This window comes from Molossus molossus, unplaced genomic scaffold (genome assembly GCF_014108415.1).
Source record: "Molossus molossus isolate mMolMol1 unplaced genomic scaffold, mMolMol1.p scaffold_m16_p_22, whole genome shotgun sequence".
Classification (NCBI taxonomy): domain Eukaryota; kingdom Metazoa; phylum Chordata; class Mammalia; order Chiroptera; family Molossidae; genus Molossus; species Molossus molossus.
The window spans coordinates 32,258,467-32,277,662 of NW_023425358.1; the positions used below are offsets into that span (position 1 = coordinate 32,258,467).

Below are 19,196 nucleotides of genomic sequence, written 5' to 3' on the forward strand. Positions count from 1 at the left end.
CCTGCTTGATGCCTCCTGCCAGAGCCTATGGGCTCTGGATTCATGACATTAAGAACTTGCTTGTGTGACTTGGGCAAGTCCCCTAACCTCCCTGTCATTAGTTCTCTATATGGGTTACTACATGGCATAGTGGTGAGAAAAAGAAATGTGCAGGAACATAAGTTTCAACCCTTACCACACATGCAAAATTTCTCATTGCAATCGTGTTTGGGGGCTGGGAGGGATCTGGGAATGTTCTTTCTCTTCTTTTCTTTTTCTTTAGACTGTTCAGGCCTGCGGTTGATTCTCATGCCTGCCTGCATCAGGAGAGTCTTACAAAAATGATGGTGCCTGGACTCTTATGTCCCTGAGGCTGTGTTTTAATTTTCCAGGGAGGAGGCTTAGGCCTCCGTATATTTTTTAAACGCTTCCCTGTGATTTCCAAGTGAAGCTGCAGTTGAGAACCAGTGAGTCGGCTACTGTGGTCCTCCAAAGTGTTATGGGGATGAGGAAAGCAAGGATCAGAGAGGGGGCAGGTATTTGCCTGGGGTCACACAGCAAGTCGCCAGGCCTAGGGCTTGTCACTGGCTGACTCTATGCTGACGCTCTTTCCAGAGTTGACCCATGTCTCCTGTGACTCCCATTATGAACCAAGGTCATATCTGGTGCTGCAGGTATGTGACCTTTTATACACCCCCAGCATCCTTTTCCGCCTTCTGGGATCAGCAATGGTTTTCTTTGGGGGAATCACTCCACCCATGAGGTCCACATAGGGCTGACTCCACCATATGACCCACACTTGGCCAGTTGGCCCATGATGTCTCCCTAGCCCTAGTGATTGGTTAAGGGATAGATCGCCAGGCCAATGAAACGTAACTCCAATATTTCTTTGAATTTTGAGAAAAGATAATTCCTCTTTTTAGAATCTTAGAGATGTCAAGGACCATCATAGGGACAGGGCCATCCAAGACAGAAGAAGACAGAGCCAAGAGCTAGGAAGAAAAGCGGAGTCCTGATGACCCTGCATGGGCTTCTGGATCTAGCCGTGCCTGAAGGCAGTCTGTTCCAGGGCCTTCCATTTACATCAGCCAACACATTCCCTTTGTTGCTTCTTTTGAGTTACCTGTCACAATCAATCAAAAGAAACTCCTTGGGCGTATATGGCCATTGTTGGGCCATCTACCATGCCCTCGCACTGTTGGTGGCCTTGCGCTGTGGCTGCAGGGGCCACAGAAGCGGGTCAGGCCTGGTCCAGGGCTAGACGAGATCACCAGCCGTCAGGAGCCTCTTGGCCCACGGCTCCCTGGGAACTCACCTTGACCACCTTGAGCACTTTGGTGGGAGAATTCCGGAAGCAGTTCTCCCTCAGGAAGGAGCAGATGGTATCCACAGCCTTGGCCACCTGATCCAGGAACTGTTGGTTGGGCTGGAGCAATGCACTGATGAACTTGTCGAGGTCGCTGGCTGGGGTTTGGCGAAGGAGAGTGGGCTGTGGAGAGAACGCGGGAGGGGCCAGCTCGAGACAGGTTCCCTGTGAACACCCAGGCCCTGCCCCGTGGTCGTGAGAACGAGACCTCCCCTTATCTCCTACAGCTCCCTGTTCTTCTCAGCCGGTTGGCAGCTCACCAGAGGGACCAGAGTTCAAGTTCTGGTTCCACCACCACCGCCCAGCCTCAGTGTCCCCATCTTTAAAGGAGGCCCCTGCCTCACTGGATGGTCTCGAATGTTAAACACTGGTTATGAGATTCTGCTGCAAAACAGCAAATGCGATGGAAGCGTGTCCTTTGAGGAGCTGCAAATGGCCATCGTCATGAGTGGGCTCCCAGAAGCAGTGCCAGGGATTCTTGTCATGTGATAAACTGCGACAGGGCTTCAGGGGAAGAAAGTGGGGGGAGCAGGAGAGGGTGGGGGAGGCTCCGCTGTGGAAAGCTTTTTCCGAACCCCAGAGGGGGCTCTGGGGCAGGGATTACATTACAGAGCTGGTCTTGCCTTGCAGCAGGGTGGGCCTTTTTTTTAATCCTCACCCGAGGACATTTTTGCATTTATCTTCAGATAGAGCGGGAGGGGGAGAGGGAGGAAGAGAGAGAGAGAGAAACATTGATGTGAAAGAGACACACTGACTGGTTGCCACCCACACGACCCCAACTGGGACGGGGACAAACTGCAACCGAGGTACATGCCCTTAGCGGGAACCGAACCCGGGTCTCTCTGGTCCACAGGCCGACACTCTAACTGCTGAGCCACACCAGCCAGGGCAGGGTGGGCCTCTTGTGCGCACGTCATTCAAGCACTGGCCGGGATGGAACCCGTGCCTTGGCTGTATTGGGCATTCAGCACCCCTAGCAGCTGGGGATGTGGGCACCAGCAGGGAAAGGGGATCTGGGATGGGGCACCCACAGCGTCCTTCCCCTCTGGGACCCACCTCTTACCATCACATCCCAGGGTGGCACGGGCGTCCCTTCGCGACTCATAACGCAGGCCTGCGTCTCCAGGGCTGCCGCTTCCCGGGCCAACAGCTCCCAGCTGCCCTGGCCCACGTTCCAGGTGGGGTCGGCAGGGTCCAGGATCAAGGGCCTGGGGCAGAGCGGGTGGGCAGGCAGGTGGGAAAGGTGAGAGTCAGTAAAGGAGCAGGGGGTGGAGAGATTGGGAAGTGTTGGGGGCTGGGGAGAGGGAGAAGAGGGTCAGCACTTTAGGGCTGGTGCGATCTCGCCCAAGCACAGTAGGGTCCCTGCTTGGCCACCTCGGTCTGAAGGCTATCGGCTGGCTCCTTAATTTGAGATCTGGTGTTGTATTGTGGTAGTAAAACTGGCCCTTGTCCTGGCTGGTTTGGCTCAGCGGTTAGAGCGTCGGTCCGCGGAACAATGCGTCGCGGGTTCCATTCTGGTCAAGGGCACGCGCCTCAGTTGCCGTCCATCCCCGTTGTGCGGGAGGCAACCAATCGATGTGTCCCTCTCGCGTCGATGTTTCTCTCTCTCTCCCTCTCTTTCCCTCCCTCCCACTCTATCTGCAGATAAACAGAAAAATATCCTCAGGTGAGAATAAAAGGAAAAAAAACACTGGCCCTGGCTTCCTTTGGGGCTCATTGAGTCCATGCTTCCTCAGCAAAGAGTCCAGACGGAAGCAGAGTGACAATGGGGACCCCTCCTGGATAGTGACTCCGGGGTGACAGTGGGGGGAAGGATGATGCAGAGCAGGAAACAAGGTAGAGGGTCTGCACCTGGGTTTCCGAAGCTGGCCAAGAAGGTGCGTTCTGAGAGCTGGGTCCTCAAAACTATAGTTGACTGTCCAGAAGACACTGAGCTGCTGGTGCTGCTGGACAAGCCTCAGGACGGTCCTCAGGCCTTCGGCCATGCTGAAACGGTCCTTCCCGCATCCCTGCTCCCAGGCGAAGATGGTCAGGAGCTCCAGCGCAAAGGCCGGGGGCAGAGAGGCACAGGCGGGCCGTCCTCCTTCGTTCTGGGCGGCCACCTATGTCCCCCACATCAAAGAGTCAGTGGCGTGAGCACCTGCTGCATGCCAAGCATAGCCCTACACCCTTGGAGAAGAAGGGGAAAACTATTTTTAAAAAGACCACAGGAAGAACAGAACCTTGGGGATGGCCTGACTCACCCTTCTCATTATACGTGAATAAACTGAGCTCTATAGTACGGTGATAGTGACTCGTCCAAGGTCACACCGTGGGAACAAGAAGGCTCAGCCTTGGTCTTTGCCCAGAGTCTTTCTGAGGGTACACAGGGTGGTCCTATAGAACTGGGGTCTGTGACACATTCCTCTTGGCATTACAAAACACCCATCACAAGTTAGCAAATAGTGGGTGCTCAGTAGATGTTGGCTGAATAAATGAGTGGATGCAGGAGAGTTGGCATTCAGAGGAGTGTTTGCTGAGGGAACTCTGAAGGATGCTCAGGAGTTCGCCTATCTTGCAAAGATGGTGGTGGAGGAACAACATCAGCAAAGGCTTAGAGGTGAGGAGGAATAGGGGAAAGCAGTAGCACCAGGAGAGGAGAGATGGCTAGAGAGGGGCGGTGAACCCTGGCCACAACACATGAGGATTTGGGGACTTGATGGAGAAAAGATTCTCAGCCAGGGGCTTCCGGGTCTGGGCAGGAAATGAAGCATGGTGGAGGAGGTGCTTCTGCTTGGGAGGGCCAATAAAAAGCAACGGTGGAGTGCTGTCTGTGTAGGGGAGGAGCCATGGCTGTGACTGTTTCCTGGGAGGAGCAAGAGGTACTGATGCCTCACCTGGCGGTACCAGTGCTTCACCAGCAGGATCAGGTTCTTCAGCTTGACTGGGCGAGAGTTCACGAAGTTCCTCCGCAGCTCTGCGAAGCAGGCCGCGTGCTCACCGTCCTGGCAGCCGCTGTCCAGAAGGGTCGAGTAGATCTGGGGGTCAGGTTTGGTGCCGGAGCTGAGCTGCCCTGTGGATGTTTGAAAGATGCTGAGTATGCATTTCTAATTGAAGACAGTAGCTTTTCCCAACCCAGGCCCTCACCAGTGTTTAATAATTTAACATTACTTATATAACATTGCAACAAATAATACACAATCTATAACACAGACTCACAATCAGAACTAGTATTATTTTTAGCAGCAAATGTGTACTGGGTGCTTTTCAATAATTTTCACCCCATAACTTAGCAAGGTGTATAATCTTGAACGCAAACAAGCTATGTAGCCACATGATTAAGAGAATGAACTTTGGAGATGAGACAGGCCTGGGTTCAAATGCTAGCTGTGTGATCTTGCCTTTCGGGGCCTCAGTTTCCTCATCTGTAAAAGGGGATAGCAGATAACATCTACCTCAGGAGGTTATGGTAAGAACCAAATGAAATCTACAAGTAAAGTGCTTAGGACATGCTTAGAATATAACATGTGCTTAACAAACATAAATTATTGGTGTTCCTAATATTATCTCCCAGAAGAGGGAACCAAGGCCCAGAGAGAAAACTGAAATAAGTCCCAACCTCTCTTCTTAAGGCTAGCACCCTGGAATAGATGCCTTTTCCACAAAAAGCGACTAGAAAAGGTGACCATCTGACAGAGAGAGGCTTCAAGAAAGCTTGCTGCCATGGCTCTATTGGGGGAGAGGGGTGCTGAAAAGAAAAATCCCCCCTGAGAAACTGAGGCCAGACCCCATGTAGGTGTGAAGTCGAAATTTATAGTATTTTCCCAGTGAGGAAATTCCAGGCTATTACATTGTTGTAAAACCGGCCTGGGAATTAGCAAAACCCTTGGGGCTCAGCTAGAAGCCAAATAAAAACCGGGTTCCCTGAGGATATTTCTCTAACCAGAGCAGAAGCAACTTCCACAGGAAAGAGAAAGAAAATAAAAGTTCCACACACTCCGAAGATGAGCTCACAATAAAAAATTACAAACCACGTGAGAGAATGATCCACCATGAGGGACAGTCAGGCAACACAACAAATAAGAGAATGAACACTTCAGGAATTTGAGAAAATAGGCCTATCTAAGGGACTAAAATAAGCATAATTAAAATAATTAAAGAGATAAAAAGAGACTGAAGCTACAATGAAAATATAGGAGCCTATGAGCAAATAACAGGTTGTAATTCAGAGCAGAAGATTCTGATATTCCACTCATAAATTGATAGACCAAATAAGCAATAAGTAAGTACTATAGATCCAAACAAATATCATGAGCTAGCTCTGAAGGACCTGTACAGAAGCCAACTCTCAACAACGGAAAGCCTGCATCCTTTACGACCATGGGGAACCGAGGAAGTGCCAACAAATTCCAGAGAATTGATATTTTGGGGGTATGTTTTCTGACTACAGTTAAAAATAGAGTAAGACTACACAGGAAATATAGCCAACAATATTTTAATAAGTATGTATGTTGTCAGATGTATACTAGGCTTATCATGCTGATCACTTCATATGGTATGTGTACACATGTCTATGTTGTACTCCTGAAACTAATATAATACTATACATCAACTATAATTTGAAAAAAAGATAACTAAATGTCCAAGGCACACAAATGAACAAAAGACCAAAACATCCATTTGGAAACCCACTTCCAAATATTCAGGGGTGAAAGAACAAATCATAATGTCATAATTAAAAGTACAGAATGTTTAGCCCTGGCCAGTTTGGCTCAGTGGTTGGAGCGTGAGCCTGTGGACTAGAGAGTCCCGGGTTCGGTTCCTGCTAGGGCAATGTAACAACAACAAAAAAAAAACAGTAAAAGAAAAGTACAGAATATTTAGACCTAAAAGAGCGATACTAAAAATTATAAATATAAAGCATTTGCAATGCACCTGATGTGACACTTTAGAGGAACGTGTATAACCTTAATTGCACTTGTGAAGACTTAGATTTAGCTAAATAAGTTAGAAAATTAACCGTAAACTCTTCAAAATAAAAAAGAAAATGGCATGTAATTTCTTAAAAAAAATAAAATCCCAAGCTGATAAGGAGAATTATTAACACTTGTTACATCGTAATCGGAGTACATGGGTGTGTGATGTCTAGTTTTCTGAACGTTTGAAACATTATTAAGAGTTTTGCAAAGTGAAAAGCACTACATAGTTATGAATTGATGATGAGGATGACTTTAGGTAATCATGGTAGTTGCCAGAGCTTGGTGAAGTAGGGGAATTAGGGTCACAAAGAGGGTCACAAGCGCCCCATGAGATGCTCCCTGGTCCCTCTGAGCACAAGCTGGGCACCCTCACCCACGGCATCAAAGACGGGCAGCAGGCTGACATCCACCCAGCTTTTGAGGGCCGAGGACACTAGCTGAAACCGCAAAGCCTTGGTCGTGGTCTGCGCTGCAAACTTCAGGGTCAGGCCGGGTACCGGCTCCTGCCCACAGGACTCCAGCTGTGCCCGCAGGTCACGGAGGACCTCTGCGCAGAGGGGCCCCTGGTCCTTGTAGTTCTTGAAGCAGTTGAGGAAGACAATGAGTTCGGCATCACAGCCACCCCTCAGGTCTGTGCCGCGGCCGAATGAGCCCCCCTGCGGAGAAGAAACCATCTCAGACTAGTAACTCTGAGCCCGGGAGTCCGACTGTGACCCCGCCAGCAGCCCCCCGTCTGCAGCCCTGAAACTGCCCTCTCACTGATAGTAGCCCTTGGGGACCATGACAGATGCAGGCTGCATAAACCCTGTGACCTCTGACCATCAGAAGCCTGGCGGAGTCAGACTACATCTGCCCGCATCCGTCCACCGACCCATGAAGCCTGCCCAAGGTCAGACAATATGCAGCCGCAGATAAGAGGGGTGGTTGGGGATGGGGGGCGATGTCGGGGCAGTGGTCAAAGATTTTTAGCCAAACATCTGCAGCACCTACTGACTGCACATCTGGATCACAGGTTGTAAACTGGGGTCCTGGGCCCCATAGGGGTCTGCAGAGGTACTCTGGCCTGTTTCAATCAATCAATCAATCAATCAATCAATCAATCAAACAATCCACCCATGCATGCATTCATTCAGGCATTCAACAGATATTTATTGTGCAATTGCATATATGGGTATGGGAGGGGATAACATTACTTATTCTCCTGGAACTTATATTGTACCAAGAGAGAGGGAGGGGGAGGGGGAGGGGAGGCAGGGACCATCAGAAAACAATGGCCGCCCTACGTGGAGGCCAAGAATAAGGGACCTGCAGTGGAGCGGAAGTTGTAACTGTAACTCGAGCAGTCAGTCGGGCCTCCTTGATCAGGGGACGTGGATCATAGACTTAAAGGAGGAGAGGGAGAGAGCCAAGTGGATGGGGAAGAACATTCCGGAAAGAGGAAACAGGCAGCGGGGATGTGGTGTGCCTGGTGAGCTCAGGAAGCAGTCAGGGGGCCGCCATGGAGTGAGTGAGGGTCAGAGAGAGACCGGGGCCAAATCCCACGGGCCTTGAGGCCACTATGCTCTGACACCCTAAGGATTTGGGGCAGAGAAGGAAGTGATCTGACTATGGTAACGGTGATTAAAAAAAACTCATTGAAAAGAAAAAGCAGCTAGTCTTAAATACATCCCTCCAGCCAGCAAACCGCCCTCCAAGGATGTCTACTTCCTTGGTCCCCCCTCAGCTGTATCTCTCCGACGTCTTCCTGTCCCCACTGTGGTCCCTCCCACAGGGTCCCCGCAGTGTCTCCACCTGCCGGACTCACCTTGCTGACTCTGGAGGCCTTGTGGGCGCCGTTCTCACGGAGGCAGCTCAGGATGACGTCGAAGGCCTTGCTCACCTGCTTCTGGAACTGGGGTTGCGGCTTGAGGTGGTCCTGGATGAAACGATCCAGCTCCCTGGCGGGGATCTGGGACAGATCCGAGACCACCTCCAGGGCACAGGGGGCGATGGCGGCCACCACTGAGGGGTCGGGGTCTGGGCATGAGGGCTGCCCGTTCCCCGCCCTGGGGTGCACGGCGTCAAGACTGCTGCTGTCCTCGGGGGTCTTCTGGGCAGGGTCTCGCAGGATGGGGGGAGCAGTGAGCGGAAGGCCCTAGAAGTGTGTTGAAGAAGCCGTCTCACACGGGCAACGGTTTCTACGTTCCTTCCTGGGCCAGCCCCCTCCCGTCCTATAGTCAGGGTGACTGAGGCTTCAAGAGGGGGAGGGAGAGGTGGCCCATATGACACCTCTGTGTGCATTAGAACAGGTGTGTTTATGAAGGGGATAGATTATAAAAAGGTCCCCCTGTGGTGGGCAAACTCAGGTTGGTAAGCAGATAGTAACTACACAGAGATTGGGGATTAGATTGTTTTACATGCCTGCGGTCCCCACCTTTTCAACTCTGTCCCACGTCCCCTGGCCCCCAGTGCACAGCAGATGCTCAGAAAATACTGAGCACGTACATTAGGTGTAAAACCCAAGGATACCAGGAGCCCAGCACTCACCGGCACCTCCCAGGGCTGCACAGCGCCCCCTGCTGCCTGCAGAAAACATGGGCTGTCATAGCAGGACTCTGCCTCTCGGGCCAGCAGGTCCCAGTGCCAGGCTGCCCCGTTCCCCACGTCCCACGTCGGGTCAGCCGGGTCCAGGATCACGGGCCTGCCAACCAGAGGGACAAGAAGATTCTGGTTAGCACGGTGCTCAAGACGACGGGCTCTGGAGTGAGGCTGACCTGGTCACAACTGCTGCTTTCCAGCCGTGTGACCAGAGGCAGATGACTGACTTCCCTGAGCCTAGGTTTCCTCATTTTCAAAATGGGGATGACAGCCCTGCCTGATGGGATAGGCCGGTGCCGAGATCGAATGAGCGCAACGATCTTCAACTCCAGCTGCACGTTAGCATCGCAAGATCCCAGGACCCAGCCCTGGGATCTCTGAGTGACACCCTATGGCTTAGCAATTGCATGCGAGGTAGAAGTCCAAGACTGACGTGCGTCCGCTGAAATACGAGGCCGTTGATCACAGCCCTCTTTGTAACAGCCCCAGAGTGGGCACCAGCCAAAGACACGTCATGAGTGGGATGGAAAACGTACTGCGACAAAGTCACACGATGTGGCACTAATCAGCAGTGGAAGAGAAGGAGCCACAACTACAGGAATCTCAAAGACTCCATTGGGACGGAGAAGGCAGACACAGTAGTCCATGCCGTGGGGTTCTGTCTCAATGGTACAAAAGCAGAGCTGGAATGAGAACAGGCAGAGTGGGGTTCCCTCTGGGAGCGGCACCAGGGAAGGTCCTGGGTGCTGGAATATTCTGCCTGATCAACTCGGGGTTTCACAGGTCTGGTCACTTCAGTGGAAGTGATCAAAATGTGTTACATGTCACTAAAACGTTTGTGCACAAAACAGGTGGTGTGTTGTTTCTCTGTGAAACGCCCCCAAGTAATTCTCATTGGCTTCTGGGGCTGAATCCACTGAATGTCACATTGATGTTGGCTCTCACTGGATAAGACCTGTTTTATCAGCTAATTGTCTCCCCATGGCGCAGGCACAGGGAAGCGGGGGGTGGGGTAGTAGGAGGTACCTAGGTCTGTCAAGCTGGCGAAGCAAGAACTTCTTAACTGCAGGGTCCTCGAAGCCGTAGTTGGTGGTCCAAAACACTCGCAGGTGCTGATGCTGCTGTATCAGGCTCAGGACGGTCCGGAGGCCTTGGGCCAGGCTGAAGGCATCCTTCCCACAGCCCTTCTCCCAGGCGAAGATGGTCAGCAGCTCCAGGGCATAGTCGGGGGGCATCTCCCTCCTTCTCTCCTGTGGGCACACCTGGAAGAGGACAGAGCAGGGGCTCAGAGGATGAAAGGGTGGGGGGAGCTGGTCTCTGTGGAAGTTTGCTGATCTCTCAGTGTCCGGGGTGGAGACCAGCAGGCTGAGCCTGGGATGGATCTGTGTTCCCAGCCTGTTCCAAAAGCAACCTGATTTCTCTCATCACCCTCGCTGCCGGGGATTCAGTAATGTGATTGGCTCACATAGTGCTGGGTGAGGGAACGGTATGAGATTCAAGCCCCCATGAGGGGGGCACAGTCAGAGAGAGGCCATTGGGTAGTCTGAGACTATGATCCCCCAAGGAGGAACACAGGAGAACTTGCCCTGGGTCAAGAGCAGTTCTGCACTGAGCAGAATTGTCATCCGGGACCTCCTCATCCAGACCTGCTTTAGATGAGTGGTCCCAAGGTAGGACCAAGCCACGTGCCTTGAGATTTTGAGGTAGCCTTTTCCTTCTTCTCCAATCACAGGCTGAACACCCCTTCCCCAGGATACAACAGTATATGAACATTCCTGAACAGTGCTGGGGGGCGTTGGCTACAAACTCCACATACTTCATATTGTACATAAAACATTCCAGACATTTCAAAGCCCAAAATATGAAAAGAAAGTCTTAAAACGTTTGGAAGGAAACACAGGAGAATACTTTTAGAAAGTTGGAACAGGCAAAGTCTTCTTAAACAAGACACATAAAGCATACATCACATGTGAAAAAGAGATGCACAACTGATTACATTAAAATACAAACATTTTCTGTCACAAAAAGACCCAAAGTGATAGTGTACAAGCCACAGACAGAGAGAGTAGATTTGCATTGTGGTAACGAAATATAAACCAGCACCCACAATACATAAAGAGTGCCAAGCAATCAACAACAAGAAGGCAGCTAACGCAGTAGAAAACAATGGGCAAATTATAGGAATAGACAATTCCCAGAAAGAGAAACATGAGTGGCTGCAAAACATGAGAACTATTCTTCACAGAGGCACCAATCACACGGTCACATGTGTGGAGCAAGGACCCTCCCTCGTGGCCTCACCTGGCGGTACCAGTGCTTCACCAGCAGGATCAGGTTCTTCAGCTTGACTGGGCGAGAGTTCACGAAGTTCCTCCGCAGCTCTGCGAAGCAGGCCGCGTGCTCACCGTCCTGGCAGCCGCTGTCCAGAAGGGTCGAGTAGATCTGGGGGTCAGGTTTGGTGCCGGAGCTGAGCTGCCCTGTGGATGTTTGAAAGATGCTGAGTATGCATTTCTAATTGAAGACAGTAGCTTTTCCCAACCCAGGCCCTAACAGCCTTTAATAGTTTAACATTACTTATATAACATTGCAACAAATAATACACAATCTATAACACAGACTCACATCAGAACTAGTATTATTTTTAGCAGCAAATGTGTTCTGGATGCTTTTCAATAATTTTCACCCCATAACTTAGCAAGGTGTATAATCTTGAACCAAAACAAGCTATGTAGCCACATGATTAAGAGAATGAACTTTGGAGATGAGACAGGCCTGGGTTCAAATGCTAGCTGTGTGATCTTGCCTTTCGGGGCCTCAGTTTCCTCATCTGTAAAAGGGGGTAACAGATAACATCTACCTCAGGAAGTTATGGTAAGAACCAAATGAAATCTACAAGTAAAGTGCTTAGAACATGCTTAGAATATACCATGTGCTTAACAAACATACATTATTGGTGTTCCTAATATTATCTCCCAGAAGAGAGAACCAAGGCACAGAGAGAAAACTGGAATGAGTCCCAACCTCTCTTCTTAAGACTGGCTCCCTGGAATAGATGCCTTTTCCCTGAAAAGCGACTAGAAAAGGTGACCATCTGACAGAGAGAGGCTTCAAGAAAGCTTGCTGCCATGGCTCTATTGGGGGGGGGGGGCTGCTGAAAAGAAAAATCCCCCCTGGGAAACTGAGACCAGACCCCATGTAGGTATGAAGTCCAAATTTATAGTATTTTCGCAGTGAGGAAATCCCCGGCTATTACAATGTTGTAAAACTGGCCTGGGAATTAGCAAAACCCTTGGGGCTCAGCTAGAAGCCAAATAAAAACCAGGTTCCCTGAGGATATTTCTCTAACCAGAGCAGAAGGAACTTCCACAGGAAAGAGAAAGAAAATAAAAGTTCTACACACTCTGAAGATGAGCTCACAATAAAAAATTACAAACCACGTGCGAGAATGATCCACCATGAGGGAGAGTCAGGCAACACAACAAATAAGAGAATGAACACTTCAGGAATTCGAGAAAATAGGCCAATCTGAGGGACTAAAATAAACATCCTTAAAATAATTAAAGAGAGAAAAAGAGACTGAAGCCACAACAAAAGTATAGGAGCCTATGAGCAAATAACAGGTTGACTAGAGAAATAGCTAATAGAACTTCTCAAAGTGAAAAATAAAGTTACTGGGATTTTTAAAAAATTAAGGTTAGGCAGCAGATCAGACACATTTGAAGAAAGTACACTGGAACGTAGACTTGAGCAACGGAGCAGCAGGCAGCCTGAGAGACGGAAAAAACGAGAGACATGGGACATGGAGGATGAAGTGAGACACCATTTCATAGTAGTTCCAGAAGTAGAGAAGAGAGAAAACAGGGGGGAGGTGATATTCAAAGAGATACTGGAAGACATTTTCCCAAAACTAAATGAAGAATTGAGTCCTCAGATCCAACCAGCACAACAAATTCCAAATCGTATAATGAAAAGAAGTCAATATACAAACATATCAGAAACTGAAGGATGCTCTGGACTAAGGAAAGTCGTAAAAGCTACCAAAAAGAATAAATAAATAAATAAATATAAGCTACAAAAAACCCCAAAACAACACACACACACACACACACACACACACACCAAAAAAGAAGTAAACAGCCGACTTTTCATCAACAACTATAAAGGTCAGAAGACAGTAGAAACTGAAAAAACAAATGTCAACCATTTCCTCCAAGAGTGTAGCTGAAACAAAAGGTTTTTTAGGATGAAGTCTGAGAAAACCGATCACTCATAAACCCTTTCTGAAGGCAGTGCCACAGGATGTATTTCTGTAAGAAGGAAATGAATCCAGAAGGAAGAACTGGAAATGAAGAAGCAATGGTGAGGGGACAGAATCCTGCTAATTATGTGCATAGATTTTGATTTGCACAGACTGTATAAAAACAACAGCAAATGAAAATAATCTTTCTTATAGTTAGTATCTATATATTAGTTCTAATATAGTATTAATCTCTCATATGATTATAGTATTGTTGGTTCCATTTTTGTCTTCCAGTTTTACCTTACTAATAAAAAGTACAATTAAAATTAAATAAAATATCCTTACAAATAAAAAAAGTAGAAACTGGTATTTCAGGAAAACACTACTAAAAGACCAGTGCAACTCTATTAATATTAGACAAAAGGCTTTAAGGCAAATAAATGTTTTGAGCAATAATGAGGATTATTACTTAATGATAAAAGGAACAATCCAATAAAAATATAATTATGTACTTACACATTCCCTAATAACATAGCCTCAAAATATTAAAATAAAAATTTTCCAGAAACACAAGGAGAAACTTGTAATTCAGAGCAGAAGACTCTGATATTCCACTCATAAATTGATAGACCAAATAAGCAAAAAATAAGTACTATAGATCCAAACAAATATCATGAGCTAGATCTGAAGGACCTGTACAGAAGCCAACTCTCAACCATAGAAAGCCTGCATCCTTTACGACCATGGGGAACCGAGGAAGTGCCAACAAATTCCAGAGAATTGATATTTTGGGGGTATGTTTTCTGACTACAGTTAAAAATAGAAAAACACTACACAGGAAATATAGCCAATAATATTGTAATAAGTATGTATGTTGTCAGATGTATACTAGGCTGATCAGGCTGATCACTTCATATGGTAATGTGTATGTATGTCTATGTTGTACTCCTGAAACTAATATACTACTATACGTCAACTATAATTTGAAGAAAAGAAAAAGATAACTAAATGTCCAAGGCACACAAATGAACAAAAGACCAAAACATCCACTTGGAAACCCACTTCCAAATATTCAGGGGTCAAAGAACAAATCATAATGTCATAATTAAAAGTACAGAATATTTAGCCCTGGCCAGTTTGGCTCAGCGCTTGGAGAGTGGGCCTGCGGACTAGAGAGTCCCGGGTTCGGTTCCTGCTAGGAACACGTACCAAAAAAAGAAAAGAAAGGTACAGGATATTTAGCTCTAAAAGAGCGATACTAAAAATTATAGATATAAAGCAATTGCAATGCAGCTGATGTGACACTTTAGAGGAACGTGTATAGCCTTAATTGCACTTGTGAAGACTTAGATTTAGCTAAATAAGTTAGAAAATTAACCATAAAGTAAACTCTTCAAAATAAGAAAGGAAATGGCATGTAATTTCTTAAAAAAAATAAAATCCCAAGCTGATAAGGAGAATTGTTAACACTTGTTACATCGTAATCGGAGTACATGGGTGTGTGATGTCTATAGTTTTTTGAATGTTTGAAACATTATTAAGAATTTTGCAAAGTGAAAAGCACTACATAGTTATGAATTGATGATGACGATGACTTTAGGTATCTCATGGTAGTTGCCAGAGCTTGGTGAAGTAGGGGAATTAGGGTCACAAAGAGGGTCGCAAGCGCCCCATGAGATGCTCCTGGTCCCTCTGAGCACAAGCTGGGCACCCTCACCCACGGCATCAAAGACGGGCAGCAGGCTGACATCCATCCAGCTTTTGAGGGCCGAGGACACTAGCTGAAACCGCAAAGCCTTGGTCGTGGTCTGCGCTGCAAACTTCAGGGTCAGGCCGGGTACCGGCTCCTGCCCACAGGACTCCAGCTGTGCCCGCAGGTCACGGAGGACCTCTGCGCAGAGGGGCCCCTGGTCCTTGTAGTTCTTGAAGCAGTTGAGGAAGACAATGAGTTCGGCATCACAGCCACCCCTCAGGTCTGTGCCGCGGCCGAATGAGCCCCCCTGCGGACAAGAGACCATCTCAGACTAGTAACTCTGAGCCCGGGAGTCCGACTGTGACCCCGCCAGCAGCCCCCCGTCTGCAGCCCTGAAACTGCCCTCTCACTGATAGTAGCTCTTGGGGGACCATGACAGATGCAGGCTGCATAAACCCTGTGACCTCTGACCATCAGAAGCCTGGCGGAGTCAGACTACATCTGCCCGCATCCGTCCACCGACCCATGAAGCCTGCCCAAGGTCAGACAATATGCAGCCGCAGATAAGAGGGGTGGTTGGGGATGAGGGGCGAAGTCGGGGCAGTGGTCAAAGATTTTTAGCCAAACATCTGCAGCACCTACTGACTGCACATTTGGATCACAGGTTGTAAAATGGGGTCTGCAGAGGTACTCTGGCCTGTTTCAATCAATCAATCAATCAATCATCAATCAATCAAACAATCAAACAATCCACCCATGCATGCATTCATTCATACATTCAACAGATATTTATTGTGCAATTGCATATATGGGTATGGGAGGGGATAACATTACTTATTCTCCTGGAACTTATATTGTACCAAGAGAGAGGGAGGGGGAGGGGGAGGGGAGGCAGGGACCATCAGAAAACAATGGCCGCCCTACGTGGAGGCCAAGAATAAGGGACCTGCAGTGGAGCGGAAGTTGTAACTGTAACTCGAGCAGTCAGTCAGGCCTCCTTGAAAAGGGGACGTGGATCATAGACTTAAAGGAGGAGAGGGCGAGCGCCAAGTGGATGGGGAAGAACATTCCTGAAAGAGGAAACAGCCCGCGGGGATGTGGTGTGCCTGGTGAGCTCAGGAAGCAGTCAGGGGGCCGCCATGGAGTGAGTGAGGGTCAGAGAGAGACCGGGGCCAAATCCCACGGGCCTTGAGGCCACTATGCTCTGACACCCTGGAGGATTTGGGGCACAGAAGGAAGTGATCTGACTATGGTAACGGTGATTAAAAAAATTCATTAAAAAGAAAAAGCAGCTAGTCTTAAATACATCCCTCCAGCCAGCAAACCGCCCTCCAAGGATGTCTACTCCCTTGGTCCCCCCTCAGCTGTATCTCTCCGACGTCTTCCTGTCCCCACTGTGGTCCCTCCCACAGGGTCCCTGCAGTGTCTCCACCTGCCGGACTCACCTTGCTGACTCTGGAGGCCTTGTGGGCGCCGTTCTCACGGAGGCAGCTCAGGATGACGTCGAAGGCCTTGCTCACCTGCTTCTGGAACTGGGGTTGCGGCTTGAGGTGGTCCTGGATGAAACGATCCAGCTCCCTGGCGGGGATCTGGGACAGATCCGAGACCACCTCCAGGGCGCAGGGGGCGATGGCGGCCACCACTGAGGGGTCGGGGTCTGGGCATGAGGGCTGCCCGTTCCCCGCCCTGGGGTGCACGGCATCAAGACTGCTGCTGTCCTCGGGGGTCTTCTGGGCAGGGTCTCGCAGGATGGGGGGAGCAGCGAGCGGAAGGCCCTAGAGGTGTGTTGAAGAAGCCGTCTCACACGGGCAACGGTTTCTACGTTCCTTCCCGGGCCAGCCCCCTCCAGTCCTATAGTCAGGGTGACTGAGGCTTCAAGAGGGGGAGGGAGAGGTCGCCCATATGACACCTCTGTGTGCATTAGAACAGGTGCCTTTATGAAGGGGATAGATTATAAAAAGGTCCCCCTGTGGTGGGCAAACTCAGGTTGGTACGCAGACAGTAACTACACGTAGATTGGGAAGTAGATTGTTTTACATGCCTGCGGTCCCCACCTTTTCAACTCTGTCCCACGTCCCCTGGCCCCCAGTGCACAGCAGATGCTCAGAAAATACTGAGCACGTACATTAGGTGTAAAACCCAAGGATACCAGGAGCCCCGCACTCACCGGCACCTCCCAGGGCTGCACAGCGCCCCCTGCTGCCTGCAGAAAACATGGGCTGTCATAGCAGGACTCTGCCTCTCGGGCCAGCAGGTCCCAGTGCCAGGCTGCCCCGTTCCCCACGTCCCACGTCGGGTCAGCCGGGTCCAGGATCACAGGCCTGCCAACCAGAGGGACAAGAAGATTCTGGTTAGCACGGTGCTCAAGACGACGGGCTCTGGAGTGAGGCTGACCTGGTTCCCGTCTCAATTGCTGCTTTCCAGTCCTGTGACCAGAGGCAGATGACTGACTTCTCTGAGTCTCAGTTTCCTCATTTTCAAAATGGGGATGACAGCCCTGCCTGATGGGATAGGCCGTTGCCGAGATCGAATGAGCGCAACGATCTTCAACTCCAGCTGCACGTTAGCATCGCAAGATCCCAGGACCCAGCCCTGGATCTCTGAGTGACACCCTATGGCTTAGCAATTGCATGCGAGGTAGAAGTTCAAGAGTGACGTGCGTCCGCTGAAATACGAGGCCGTTGATCACAGCCCTCTTTGTAACAGCCCCAGAGTGGGCACCAGCCAAAGACACGTCATGAGTGGGATGGAAAACGTACTGCGACAAAGTCACACGATGTGACACTAATCAGCAGTGCAAGAGAAGGAGCCACAACTGCAGGAATCTCAAAGACTCCATTGGGACGGAGAAGGCAGACACAGTAGTCCATGCCGTGGGGTTCTGTCTCAATGATTCAAAAGCAGAGCTGGAATGAGAACAGGCAGAGTGGGGTTCCCTGTGGGAGCGGCACCAAGAAAGGTCCTGGGTGCTGGAATATTCTGCCTGCTCAAGTCGGGGTTTCACAGGTCTGGTCACTTCAGTGGAAGTGATCAAAATGTGTTACATGTCACTAAAACGTTTGTGCACAAAACAGGTGGTGTGTTGTTTCTTTGTGAAACGCCCCCAAGTAATTCTCATTGGCTTCTGGGGCCGAATCCACTGAATGTCACATTGATGCTGGCTCTCATTGGATAAGACCTGTTTTATCAGCTAATTGTCTCCCCATGGCGCAGGCACAGGGAAGCGGGGGGTGGGGTAGTAGGAGGTACCTAGGTCTGTCCAGCTGGCGAAGCAAGAACTTCTTAACTGCAGGGTCCTCGAAGCCGTAGTTGGTGGTCCAGAACACTCGCAGGTGCTGATGCTGCTGTATCAGGCCCAGGACGGTCCGGAGGCCTTGGGCCAGGCTGAAGGCATCCTTCCCGCAGCCCTTCTCCCAGGCGAAGATGGTCAGCAGCTCCAGGGCATAGTCGGGAGGCATCTCCCTCCTTCTCTCCTGTGGGCACACCTGGAAGAGGACAGAGCAGGGGCTCAGAGGATGAAAGGGTGTGGGGGGAGCTGGTCTCTGTGGAAGTTTGCTGATCTCTCAGTGTCCGGGGTGGAGACCAGAAGGCTGAGCCTGGGATGGATCTGTGTTCCCAGCCTGTTCCAAAAGCAACCTGATGTCTCTCATCACCCTCGCTGCCGGGGATTCAGCAATGTGATTGGCTCCTATGGTGGTGGGTGAGGGCGAGGTATGAGATTCAAAACCCCATGAGGGGGGCACAGTCAGAGAGAGGCCATTGGGTAGTCTGAGACTGTGATCCCCCAAGGAAGAACACAGCAGAACTTGCCCTGGGTCACAGAGCAGTTCTGCACTGAGCAGAATTGGCATCCGGGACCTCCTCATCCAGACCTGCTTTAGATGAGTGGTCCCAAGGAAGGACCAAGCCACCTGCCCTGAGATTTTGGGGTAGCCTGTTCCTTCTTCTCCAATCACAGGCTGAACACCCCTTCCCCAGGACACAACAGTAGATGAACATTCCTGAACAGTGCTGGGGGGCGTTGGCTACAAACTCCACATACTTCATATTGTACCTAAAACATTCCAGATCATTTCAAAGCCCAAAATATGAAAAGAAAGTTTTAAAACCTTTGGAAGGAAACACAGGAGAATACTTTTAGAAAGTTGGAACAGGCAAAGGCTTCTTAAACAAGACACAGAAAGCTCACATCACATGTGAAAAAGAGATGCACAACTGATTACATTAAAATACAAACATTTTCTGTGACAAAAAGACCCATACACAAGTGAAAGTGTACAAGCCACAGACAGAGAGAGTAGATTTGCATTGGGGAACGAAATATAAACCAGCACCCACAATACATAAAGAGCGCCAAGCAATCAATAACAAGAAGGCAGCTAA

At 49.4% G+C, this 19,196-nt stretch overlaps 1 protein-coding gene across 9 annotated transcripts in view; it reads right to left on the reverse strand.

The window, feature by feature from the left end:
* OAS3 (2'-5'-oligoadenylate synthetase 3) overlaps positions 1 to 19,196 on the reverse strand; it is a 49,248-nt gene that overhangs the window by 15,930 nt on the left and 14,122 nt on the right. For 3 of the 9 annotated variants that reach the window (XM_036276303.1, XM_036276307.1, XM_036276306.1), the window contains exons 9-18: positions 18,063 to 18,298; positions 16,981 to 17,134; positions 16,259 to 16,588; positions 14,838 to 15,120; positions 11,182 to 11,357; positions 9,907 to 10,142; positions 8,830 to 8,983; positions 8,108 to 8,437; positions 6,677 to 6,959; positions 4,222 to 4,397 (exon numbers count right to left, since the gene is read on the reverse strand). In XM_036276303.1, coding sequence (XP_036132196.1) covers positions 4,222 to 4,397; positions 6,677 to 6,959; positions 8,108 to 8,437; positions 8,830 to 8,983; positions 9,907 to 10,142; positions 11,182 to 11,357; positions 14,838 to 15,120; positions 16,259 to 16,588; positions 16,981 to 17,134; positions 18,063 to 18,298 — 2,358 coding nt within the window. Of the gene's footprint in view, positions 1 to 960; positions 1,469 to 2,408; positions 2,554 to 3,196; positions 3,448 to 4,221; positions 4,398 to 6,676; positions 6,960 to 8,107; positions 8,438 to 8,829; positions 8,984 to 9,906; positions 10,143 to 11,181; positions 11,358 to 14,837; positions 15,121 to 16,258; positions 16,589 to 16,980; positions 17,135 to 18,062; positions 18,299 to 19,196 lie in introns of those variants that run through there. The other 6 variants (XR_004961296.1, XR_004961294.1, XM_036276304.1 and 3 more) reach the window with 5 other exon arrangements.